The 13,173-nt window shown below is 41.3% G+C and overlaps 1 protein-coding gene across 1 annotated transcript in view; it reads right to left on the bottom strand.

Moving 5' to 3' along the window:
* LOC121085203 (chloride channel protein D-like) overlaps window positions 1–13,173 on the bottom strand; it is an 80,694-nt gene that overhangs the window by 28,916 nt on the left and 38,605 nt on the right. The window contains 1 exon segment of the mRNA XM_040587636.1: window positions 7,902–8,068. Within this exon segment, the coding sequence (XP_040443570.1) occupies window positions 7,902–8,068 (167 nt within the window).

Here is a 13,173-nt window from a genome sequence, read left to right as displayed (position 1 = left end):
TGTTATCCCTCCCTCAACATCAGACAGGCTGCAGCAGCAACCAAGACATCTGTGGAAAGACGTCTCCACGAGGTGAAGAGGTCTGTGTTACACTCGCTATGGACCTTACAGCTGATTCATCTCATAGCAAGAACCAGAACCTCATATTAAGTTCACGCCTGTTGTCACAGCATACCCAATACTTGCAGCAGGTTTGCCAGCCCCATGACAGTCCCATTCACACTCTGACAGGGACCTTGCTTCGGACAGTTAAGAGGAGTGTCTTGTGACAGAAACCAAAGGAGCAGGATAGCTGCTTCAAAACTCAATGTACTTGATCTGCCTGTTTATGCCTCCAATCTTCCTCACTAAGGTTTTGACCAACTGCCCCAAACCAGTCTTTCAAACTCCTTATAAAGTTTGTTTCTTTTAAAAATCTCACCACAGGAAAGCCATTTTTCTCACCACTTCTGAATTATAATACAAGCAGATCATGTAGCTGCATCTATCTGATAATTCACAGCACAACATTCACCTGTAAATTCAAAATGCTTTCTTCTTAGCACACTGTGAGCACAATCAGTACATAATCTTGGTAGAAACTGCCATTTCCTTTCTGCATATTCAGGGGCAGGGGAGAATCCAGCTTTAACTGTTCATGAAAAAAATGCATCAATAAAGAAGCTGAGCCTGCAGTTTTTAGACATATCAGAAAACGTAATTTCTTAGAGCCTGAAAACATTCCAGTGTAAAACATTTTGGGCTAATGGAAAGGTAATTTTGCCCCATGTAAACAGTGAAGTATTTATAAGGTCCTCCAAGGATTTCAATCAGACAGGCTGTTGGCTCATCTTCACTATCCTTGTCATCATATTTTTCTGTATTTGTGCTTCTATTTTATATACTTGGTTATGAGAACTGCAGTAGCTACCAATAGACTTCCAAATGCAGCAGATCAGCTGTGAGCTGTTACTCAGCCTCCAGCCCTTTCCATCAAAGAAGGGTGCTGCTGCCCAGGACTCCATGAGCCCTCCTTTTGACAAGCTCCACTGCCCTGTGTAGGCCCGCAGCTCCTAACCTTGAGGGCACAGCACCAGCTCCTCCTCTGATCCTGGACACTTTAGGAAAGTGAACAGCTAAGGGTGGGAAAGGTTTATTTTAGGCTGGAGGAAGGGTTATATCTGCTGGTATTTACTGTAGCATAGGAAGAGTAACTTGTTTTATTTTTTCAGACTCCACTCTAAAAATAAACAGTAATGCAACCAGAATCTTGGGCACCTTTATACAGTTTTACCAATCTAAATAAATAAAGTCATTTTGATTCACATAATACCTTTAGGTAGTAACTTCATTAAATAGTCAAAACTAGAGCAGGTCAAAAATCATCTTCTAGAGTTCACACAAAATTTTGCCTTTATATAAGACCTTTTGTTTAAAAACTTGACAATAATTGGTAAAGACAACAGATGCTGGAAGTCACGTGAACTAATTTCCCTTCTATAACTGAGAAGATTGAAAAATAAATTGGTTTGGCCAAAGCAACATAAGGAAATGGGGCAGACCCAAAAAAAGAACAGTCGCTCCTCCTTGGTCTCCTGCTTCCCTCTATAGCCTTCCTCTTCCTGTCTCGTCTGAATATTCATATTAATATGATTACACTGTTTGCATGTGACTTTTTTTCCTAAGAGACATTATTCAAATTTGGACACAAATAATTTCAAGATAAATTTGAAATTTTGGGTGAAATTTAACAGTAAAAAATTCGAAGAAAACAGCATCTCTGGTCATTGAGGATTAAGGTTGAAAAGGCCCATTAGCTCATTTTGTAGATCACCCAGTGTCACTTGTTTTTCCCCAAAATCCTATAAAGAGAGATAACCAGATCTCCTGAAAACTGCAGAGCTAAGTAGCCTTGTGTATCACCACCTGTCACAGAGCAAAAAAAGTGCATCAATAACGTAAGTATTGGGGTTAATATACAGCAGTAACTCTGCCCAGCTGGAATTTCACCTTCCATTCATGTTCAGATTAAGACGGCCATCGTCACACAGATTCAGGTGCACCAAGTCTTCACCTTTTCCTTTAGAGCAGTTCTAGATAATTTGGAGCCAAGCACAGCCTGAAGGCTCAAGCACAGCGAAGCAAGCTAGTATCAGTCTCTTGCCAGATTAAAGGGATTGCAAAGGGAGACAGGCTGGGTTTACCCACAGAGATGTGCGGGAGCTGGTTCAGGGTCAGGAGGGAGCAATAAGTCCTTTCACCCATCCCACATGGGCACCACCAACCCCACGCTGAAAACAAGGCAAGGCTGTGCTGTTGTTCTTCCACACACACAAAGCAACATCTGGCTCTGCCATAGTAATTTTGTCAGGGGGTCAGTCAATACTGTTCGTGGCTCATACAGTTGCTTCTCAGGTAATGGAATCACACTAAACTCAAAACCCAGCACAGGAGAATAGGCAAAAAAGGGGATTAAAAATGGTTCTTTGCCATGTTTGCTTAAGTGTGACGTAGAGGCAACTTAAAGCCCAAATGTCATTTTAACAAACCTCACCCACATCTCACCACCTTCCCTCCATCTTTTCTGTAGCAGTCAGGGTTCTCGCCAGACAAAGTGTAGCCTTGTTACAGGAGCTTCCTTTTTCTTTTGTGCAGCCAGAACAGGATCCAGCTTCTACCGCAAACACTCTACAAAAGATGGGCTGGATGCCCTCTGATAAGAAACCATTGCCAAGCCCACCCCCTGATGATGCCTCTCAGGATGGAAGTGTCAAGCAGCCATGAAACACCCTGGCTTCTCAAAGAGGCAAGATGGGATGCACCACATGCATCTTGGTGAGCTGTCTTTGAATGAACACTTGTGTCAGCAAGACGGGTGAGGAATCTTTTGGTTTAGCAGTTGCTAGTCTAGGCCCAAACCAAAAGCACCCCCCTGCCCCCACAAAGTCCGGTGATTTTTTAAATCCAAAGCCTCATCTAAGAAGTTCACTAATTACCCCAAATTTTATAACAGGCCAAACCAGGACCTTGGATCCCAAATAGCCCTCAAACTTGGGTTGGCTCACATTCTGGATCCAATGTCTGCGGTGTGGGCTAAGGCAAAACTAGAAGGGAGAAAGAAAAAAAAATCAGCCCTGCTCCATGGATCTTTAATATAGGGCCACCTCTGATACACTCTAAAAAAATATAATGAGACCACTATAATATATATTCCAGCCAAAATTCTTGGCTCCCAAAACCATCTTTATATGGCATGCAATACAGAAACACCCAGGAGACGCTATAAGAACTTTGACAAGGCTAATATTAAGCTAGAACAAAACAGAAGTACTGGCACCAGCTGCACTCAGCTCTTAAGTAAACTTGTCCCATTAAAAAGTAGCCTCTAAGATATTTTCTCTCTGAAGTGTATAGTAGCTTATAAAAAGCAGGAAGAGTTGCCAAGTCATAGATGTGTTCAAGTACTCCTTACCCTCATTAAAGAACATTCCCTGGCAGCCAGAAGCTTTGAGTGCTCCAGTGAACCAGATTTTATAAGGGGGGGTGTTTACAGTGGTGTGCAATGTAGCTGGAAATCGCAGTACACTGTAGCAACCCTGTACTAGATACAGATGTGTTTGGAGCCTTGTCACCCAGGGCACAGAATACAACAGGCAGGGTGATCAATGTTGTTCCAAAACAATAATGTCTATTAAGAAAAGAAATCTCAAGCCTCTCTGCTCCGTAGAAAGGTATCTAGAGATGCCAACACCTAAATACACATTAGGTAATGAAATACCACTGAGGATCTAGGTCTCGCTTCCATTAGCTTCATTTATAATTGTATTTACAGAGATGTCTTTATAGTAATCATGTACATAATTTAGGTTCTTAATGTACCCACTGATTTCCATAGCAGTTAGGAGTTAAATTCTTCTGTGGATCTGGACCTTAATGCCACCCCCCACCTTGTTCATGTAAAGGCTATTTTCGCTTCTCAGTTCAGTGTCTAGCACATCTTCTGCCTGGTGATGTTATCCAGCCCTCTAAAAGGAATCAACAAATTATCAAATACAGAAAGTCTTTTCATCCTTAACACCAATTAAAAACTAGGGAAGATAAGATCCACACTTTCTCTCTAACAGTGTGAGTGCTGAGAATGTAAAAACATGCGTTCTCTTGGGTTTCTCATTTTTCCTCCCTGCTACCAGCAAGGCACTGTTTTCCAAAGGCTTTTCAGTTTCAGTTGAAGAAGGATCCCAATTTATGTGGCATTTCAGCAAGCTGCTAGTTATCCAAATCCTTCAGGCTGCATACACAAATACAATTTATCACCTGATTATTAAGATATGCTAGCTACCAGTTCCTACACAGCTAACTCCCATCCCTGTTATGATTTGGGGAATCCAGCAATGCACAGTGTATACATTTTGTGATCTTAGAGAATAACCAAGATTGAACAAAGAGGATGTAGACCCTGCCACACACGTAATTGTGTCACTGACACTTTCCCAGAGCAGCAATAATGTGGTTGCAAACCCTCAGCCAGTCTGACACAAGCAGAGAAAGAGGATAGCCTGTGCAAAATTACACCTGGGTGTAGGCATCTGAAGATAAAAATGATCCCAAAGTGTAGCAAGTAATTAGAATTTAAAAACAGCAGAGCCTCACATACTCTGGGTGGTCACTCTGAGATAAAAGAAAGACTAGAGAAGCAGATAGGCAGGCTCCCACAGCATCTGGATAGCTGCAGGACTAGTCAGGAAGAAAACAAATGAGAAATCTTGGTCTGCAGGGAAAAGAAATGGAAAGAAAAGTCATGGCCAGGCACCTTTCTGTGGAGTTTTGACTCAAGTTTCAAGCATGCTCAGAAGTGATGAGGAAACAGAGATAAGGAAACATGTACAGGGACTAATTTCTTTTTAAGCGCCTTGTCTTAATCTGTGTATTTCTCATGCTAGGTAAAGTAACAGGATCTTGGTTTTCAAATTCTTACAAGGACTGCATGTTAGGCTTCATAGTTTGTTTCAGTTATGACATATTTTGCTTTAAGAGGCAGATTGTAAATCCAGAGTTCCCTTGAGTCAATATTCAAGGTTTGGGATGCCTAAGCTATAAGACAGCTCTAGGGAGCAGTCCACATCCTGGAGGTCTAAGGTGGCTTAATGGTGAAGCTGCATTTGTTTGAGGGGATGACAAGGTAATATACAGCATCCAAGAAGTATGCTGGAGAGACCAAGAAATGGGCCGGTGCCATAGAATCACAAAACCATGGAACAGTTTGGGTTAGAAGGAAACTTTAATGAACATTCCCCTGCCACGGGCAGGAACTTCTTTCACTAGACCAGGTTGCTCAAAGCCCCATCCAATTTGACCTTGAACACATCCAGGGATGGGGCACCAACAACTTCTCAGGGCAACTTGTTCCAGTGTCTCACCACCCTCATCATTATAAACGTCTTCCTTATGTCCAATTTAAACCTATCCCCTTTTAGTTTAAAATTGTTGCCCCTTGGCCTACAGGCCCTGGTAAAAAGCCTCTCTCCATAAGCCCCCTTTAGGTACTGAAATGCTGCAATAAGGAGTCCCCAGAGCCTTCTCTTTAACTCTCTCAGTCTTTCTTTACAGAAGAGTTGTTACAGCCCACTGACCATTTTTGTGGCCCTCCTCTGGATCTACTTAAAAAGGTCAGAAGGTTCACAACGGCCCACTCCTCAAGTCTGTCAAGGTCCCTCTGGATGGCATCCTTTCCCTCAACCATATCAACCGCACTACTCAGCTTTGTATCACCTGCAAACTTGCTGAGGGTAAAATCCTTCTATCTGTATTATTAATAAAGATAGTGAACAGTACCAGTCCCAATATGGACTCCTGAGAGACACGCCACTTGTTACTGATCTCCATTTGGACGTTAAGCCATTGACTGCAACTCTTTGGATGCAGCCAACCAGCTGATTCCTTATCCACTGAATATTCCATCCATCAAATCCATATCTCACCAATGTAGCTAAAATGATATTGTACAGGACTGTATCAAAGGTCTTACAGAAGTCCAAGTAGATGACATCCATAAGTCTTCCTTTGTTCACTGATGCATTCACCCTGTCGCAGAAGACCACTAGATTAGTCAGGCATGACTTGCCCTTTGTGAAGCCATATTGGCTGTCTTGGATCACCTCCCTGTCTTCCAAATGCCTCGACATAGTTTCCATGATCTGTTCCATGATCTTACTTGACACAAAGGTGAGGTTGACCGGTTGGTGCTTCCCGGGGTCCTCCTTTTTGTCCTTTTTAAAAATGGGTATGGTGGTTCCCTTTTTCCAGTCGCTGAGGATTTCACCTGACTGCCAAGACTTTTCACTAGTTCAGATGTTTATCAGCCTAGTCAGACTATGTCTGAGAGGATTTAGACTGAAACTTGGCAGCCTGTAAAGTATCTAGCTATAAAATCTTTACCAAATTGTGATACTATGTATTTTGCTTCAGAGTATCAGTATATCCTATGACCACGTAATCCAGAAACTTTCTGTAATGTTCCTGGAGAGGAAAGGGAAAGGAGTGGGAGGGAAATGCAATTTTATACATATTTGTATATACACATTTGTCCTACAAGTGAATAGGACCTCACTCTGAACCAGGAAAGCAGCTATAATTCTTTCCATGGACTAGTCATTTAACTGGATTACCATGGGAAATTTTATGGCTTCTTCCCCTCTGTTTTATCTGCCATGGTACATATAGAAGTCATCCATAATGTCACAGATTGTTTTTATTTCCTCCTACCACATTGCTGGCTCTTTTTCCTCTCGTGTCAAATACAGTTAGATTATACCCAGCACTTAGTGTGCCTGCTAAAAACTTTCAGATATGGCTGCATTTGGAAGAAAGTTATAAAGTGTGGACAGTGTGAGTCATCAATATTGTATTCTTCTAAAGGGTCATTTAAAACGAAGATATTGTCCAAAAGACCTCAATACTGGGAGAAATGACAGCTAAAGTATCCTGCAAACAGCTTTGGCTGTGGAGATATACTACCCAAACATGCCTTAAGCAAAACAAAAAGCCTTTCTATAGTAAATAAATTAATTGATTTTTCCTTCTATTTCTTCACCACATTACCTAATTCATTCATAGAGAATATCTTAAAAAATCAGCAGTTCTGCTAATTATTTTATAGAAGACAATAGTACAGAGTTCTCACCACTTACAGATAAATGTAGACTCAGCACCTACATTTAGGAAAGAAAACTATTCTTATTACTGGTTAAAAGCGCCCATGAACAGACCAAAGTTTTGGATACTGGTTCACACACTGGAAGATACACAACACCAGTGTGATTAGCATAAATTAAAAAATAAAAAATGTAACTTTTTTTCTAAGCTATTAATTTAGACTATAGTCAGTGGAGGCACTTCCAGAAGACAATTCATCCTACCTGCATTAAAATTCTATCCTTGGATGGCAGGAATTGCTGCTGAAAATGTACATCTTACAGTACCAAACACACGGGAAGCCCAGACTAGTCATCCAGATGTCGGGTAAGGCAAACTCCACCATCAGGGACTCTACATACCCCGTTGTTTTTCTGCTCTATGGCACCTGTTCACAAGAAACAGTCACAACTCTCTGTGAAAACCTCTACTAGAATTCCCGTTGGACCAATTGAACCACTAATAAACAGCATCTAACAGGGCATTATAGAGCACTTACTGCTCTCAGGACTCTGGCAACAGTGGTAATTCAGATCATACCATAAACTTGAAGAGAAAAGGAGCCTCTTGTTTTATTTGTACGGCACATCAAACTGTGGGGACACTGTTCAGGGTCAGGGTCTCCTTTTACTCCTTTGTCCCTCCAAGCTCCGGCTCGCAGAGATCCCAAACAGTCTCTGTGCAGAACATGGCATAGAAAACTTACAGATCAGCAACGTAAGAGACCTCACCATTTTCTCCTGTGATGAACAAAAGGTTCCATATCCAAGTAGGGAATGCATTTTAGCTTCAGGAGGGAACTGTACAGGGATGCACTGAACAAGTCACCGATCATCCTGGCCGCCATGACAGCCAGCGTTACCAGTAGCAAGGACTGAACATCATTTGTGATCTCTGCCTAAGGAGGAAACAGAACAAAGGATTTTCCATTTTTTTCATATACCTGGAGACAATGGCAATGGTTGCACAGGACTGCCTACTTCTTTCACAAGGGAACAAGGAGCAATTCAGTCTGCTAAAAGTGGAAGGGCGCTCCTCCCTCCTTTCCCAGGGATAGGTAATCAATCAACTCTTCCACCAGTCTTGGCTGATGCAGTGACAGCTCCCCCTCCTGTTCCTATCAGCTTGAAGCATTACATTTACATTAAGACTTACATCTGATTCCCATATTTCACATGGCTTGTAATAATTTTGAAGTATCAGAGGAGGGTAAGTAGAGATGGAGTAGCCAGATTGCTTAAAATAGCTTGGCATTGTGACAAATATTAAAAAATGCAAACAAATCCAAATATTTTTTCTTTCTTGCTGAGCTCAGGAGATATAAAATTGTTTTCCCATACTGCTGCTTCCTGACAGAACAAGCTCCTTCTACAAACATTGTCTTGAAGGATGCCAGAAGAGGGAACAAGAAGCTTTCAACAGAAGTCCAGCTCAGGAGGTCAACAGCAGGAACATCATGCAGTTACCATGCTGAACAACATTCAGCAACACGAGGCATGGTGCAGGCATCCCTGTCCCCATGATCACAAATCCATGAATGTGGCACTGCAGCACTGTTTGCAGAGAAATATATGCACAAATTATGGTATCTCACCTAAAACATCTTTCCTAAGTATACTTGCACTTTCTCCCTATGTGGTGAGGGTATGGTCAGATAAGCAGCAAAGTATGTTGTATGGGTTAATACTCTATCCCCCTCCAACTATTTGGTTTTGCCTCAGCGGTTGGACACAGCCACCGTAACAGCTTTGTGGGCTGAGCTCACTGCAGCGCAAAGGTAGGCTGAGTTCACTTGCCCTGCTACTGTGAACGTCTAACAGCTGTGGTGGCGGTGACTTAACAAACCACACCAGTACAACTGCCTTTGAATAAAGGATTCAGAGCAAATTCTCGTACACACAGAGTAATGTGAATGCCCATAATACTGCTCATGCCCAACTCACAATAAAGTCAAATATTTTTCATGGTGAAAATGACCGCACAGAAACATTCTCTTTACTCTACCTTAATAAGACTTTTTTGTAAAACTTGACTCTATCTCCTTTCAGTTCCCACTATTTCCCCTACTACTGCATCATATTAAAAAGGGATATTCATTAGCAATTATCTCGGGATTAAATATGCAAACTTTTCTCATAACACTAAGAGGCTTTTGCTCAGAAACTTCTAATTCAGCCAAAGTGAATTGCAGCACATTGCTGTTTAATAGACCTCATTAGCTAGAGATTGTTAAGTACTCCAAGAATCTACATTCAAAGAATGCCAATGAACACATTTCTGTCTGATAAACTGTAGCAAATTTACCCAGGCTTATACTTTCATCCTCCTTCTGTCTCTGTTCTGGGTTTGGAAAGATAACATCCAGGATGATTTACAGTATATCCCAACAAGGGACGCATAGGGTATGGTCAGCCACATACAACAGGGTCGTGCAACTGTCCTTTCTGCTTGGACACAGCCAGAGCTTTCTAATAACACCACAGCATTCTTTGAATGTCTCTTTAAACCTAGTATTGAACTGTTTTATTTAAAAACACCAGGAACATGTCAGTTGAAAGGAAAACAGCAACTGTGGGATTCTAAGAATTGCTTCATCATATCTGCAGCAACTGATTCACACAGATGGAGACTCCTTTGTTGTGGATTCCTTTAAAGGTTTTATTTAAAAGTATCTTGCTATGGGGAACTCTTCTAGAATAAAACCAGCATTAAAAATTAATATAAAACCACTCTAAAACGCTAAATTTAAAAGCTCTTGAAACTCAAACTCTAAAAAACACTCTCAAGTGATTGCTTTAACCTATACAGAGTATCTCCAGAACAGCAAGAGCCAGCAGGAACTGGCTTTTCAGCTCCCCTCCTTGTTTTTCATCCCATTTTATCCCTTCCTCCTACCCTCCCACCCTCTAGCAGTCAAGCTGGCCTGGCCCAGGCCCTCATCCTTTATTGTCACAAACATCCAGCAGCATTTTACATCTGCTGTTGAGAAACTCTGAGGCTTGTGCTGATTTTCCCCAGCCCTGCAACCCTCCTGAGTGCTGGGATCTGGGAGGGGATGGCTCCTCTTTACAGAAGTGCATCAAACACAGCAAGTGCCTCTGGGTTCAGCATCAGACTTCAGTTCCTCCAAGAGTTAATGCCTGCCGAGCAGCAATGCTGTTTATCTTTGGCAGGCTAGTATGGTTGAGGTCATTAAAGAAAGACATGTTATAAAAGCATTTTGAGCAATATCTTTTGTATGTAAGTAGATTTAAACTTCGGCCAAAATAGAGCTGATAGAGTTGTCCTGAACTCTCACGGCAGATGGAAACTAGAGAGGTAATTTTAGTGATATGAAATTCACTTGGAAATAGGCAATACTAAAGCAAAACCATGAAGCCAATCTGCAGATGAGATAGAAATCAATTATATCTTTGAGGCATGAGCATGAAAAACAGATAAAATTGTTTATAAAATTTCAAGAAAACTTTGCGTGAAAGTTTTACTCATTATGTGACCTTAAGATAAGGTGAAGGTATACACTAATTATAGATCAAGTTATTTATGAAGCCCAGCCTAAAGCAAAGGTTCTATTAAAAAATTACTTGATTTCACATCCAAGTATTTGGAAAGCTAGAGAAAACCTTATTTCCTTCTTACTAGGGACTCTCAAGTTGTGAGAGAATATTTATTAGCTATAAAAAACGTATCAAATACAAGAATAAATTCCAGAGATCAAATAAGAAATGCTGGGGAAGGAAATCACAACAAAGAAAGATTCACACACAAAAGATGCAGTCACTCATACAAGAAAAAGTATGCCACTCTTAGCACCGGAGAGAAAGGAAGAATTCATCAAAACCTGGACCTACAGCCTAAGTCCATTAATGACAGGGAAGACAGCAATGCAGCAGCAAAGTTCTCCTTAGGGTATCTTGATAAAAATCAAGGAAGCACAAGTTAATCCAAGAACTGTGATAGATTCAAGTCATCTGACATAAATAAATGGACACACACAGACTTACACACGCACACAATATAATGTGCTCTTCATAAGGCTTCATTAGTATTCCCAGTTTAGAGAATGGCCGTCTGCTCCCTGCTGAGAGAGACAAAGTGCAGAGCCTCGGGACTGGCTGCATGAGGACGTTAGTGCTGGGTGATCTTGGGTGTGAATTTACTGCGTATTAGCTACCTTGCACTAACTGCCCTGGGTACCCTTGGTGCTTGGGAAGTGAAAAACAACATACTTTACCTTCAAAAAGGAGCCCGCCTAACTCACGCAAAAGCACTCAAAGTCAGCCTGCACAAAAGCACTCTTAGTAGGTACTAGAAGCATCCACCCAGGGAATTAGTGCCAAGTAACTAGCAGGCTGTAAATTCACACTGGAGCTCCCTGCATACTAATTCTCCCCACACACGGACCCTTGTAAGCCAAGCAAGCCCAGCCGCAGCCCAACACCATTAAGAGCCCATGTGGTCCGGGGCTGGAAGTTTATGCTGCCTCTCCTTTAAAAATACCTATCTGTTCAAACCAGTCCCTAAAGAATCTAAGAAAGGAACAAATTATGCAGTGTATTACAGAGGGAGAGATAAAATAAAGGTGACAAAAGCAGAGAAAGGAAGGGAGTAAGTTGGGGGCAGCCACCAAATACGAACTCCTTGGCCATTAAATGTGATGTTTTGTTTATTGATATTCATTCCGAGCCTGCATTTTAGGGGCTGCTATTTAGGATGCAATTTACTCTCGGTGTATGTTGCCAGATATTTTTTTTTTTCCTTTTGATCCTACGGGTGCGGCAGGCTGTGCCAAAAATGTCTTTGCCTAGGGCAGTCGTCTATGTAAAGCCAGCAGCGCTAATAGGCGCTGGAAGCACTCGACGCTGACACTTCATACATCAGCAGCCTAGTAAATTGCACCTATTTTTTTCAATATTCTCTCTATATACAAAATCTTGAAAAATGTCATTTACACACAGAGACCACAATTAGTTTATTAGCACAATTACTCAAACCTATTTAAATATCTTCTTTGTCACTGGAGGCACTTTTCAACAACCCCCATGGTCCTGAGTTTCTCAGGCCTCCACATCATTATAATCTATTAGGCACCTTCATGTCAGCTCTGTTTTATTATATAACACATAATTATGCATTTCATTAACAACATCACCAGGCACAGTACATCAAAGGGAGAAAGGCAGCTGCTCAGGAAATTCAAAAGATGCAGTTTACTTAAAGCTCACTGTTAAAACCCTCCCCCACTTTTCAATCAAATTGTGGTTAACATGTTTCAAAGGTTTTACTCCAGCTCAGAGAACAGAGTCCAAACAACCTCATTAGGCACAAGGCTGCTGATACAGTGAATATTCCCTGAACCCTTCATACTTCAATAATGTCAAAAAAAAGATCATAAGCCAGCTACACAGTGCAAATAGATTTTCTTTCTTCTACTGGAAACCCACCTAGCAAGAGCGCTCTCTTGCTACTTGCAGCTTACAATGACAAATGCAGGAGAGAGGGCCTATAAAAAAATAAAATTAAAAAAATAAAATTAAAAAAATATATTTTGTAGCCTAATTCATTTTTCAAGATTTGTTCAAATAGGAGAGCTGTCTGGCAAACTGAACAAACAAAAGACAGAATCTTCTCCCTTCCCATGATATAAAGACCATCGTACTTGGTAGAAGCAAGCTCTCCAAAAGAAATACTTTTTATGTTCTTCATCAGGTCACAAACACTTAACTGCAAAGTCTGGAATTTGGAAAATATTTGGAAAAAAACAAGTGACTGCTGGACAAAGGTACAAGACAATATGTCTGAAAGCAAGTTTAAAAAGAGAGTGAGTGGGAAGTCTTGGTACTATCAGACACATCCAGTTGTTTGGGAGCTGAGGTTGCAGCTGGCACAAAACACCAGCTCTAGGCGCAGTTTCCTGGTCTCCATGCCACCAGATTTTGTGGAGGAGTACACATTCCCCCAGGAAAGCAACTTTTGTTTCTCTCACATACAACCAGAACTTCT

Source organism: Falco naumanni, chromosome 3 (assembly GCF_017639655.2).
Source record: "Falco naumanni isolate bFalNau1 chromosome 3, bFalNau1.pat, whole genome shotgun sequence".
Classification (NCBI taxonomy): domain Eukaryota; kingdom Metazoa; phylum Chordata; class Aves; order Falconiformes; family Falconidae; genus Falco; species Falco naumanni.
This window is presented reverse-complemented; position numbering and strand designations above follow the sequence as displayed.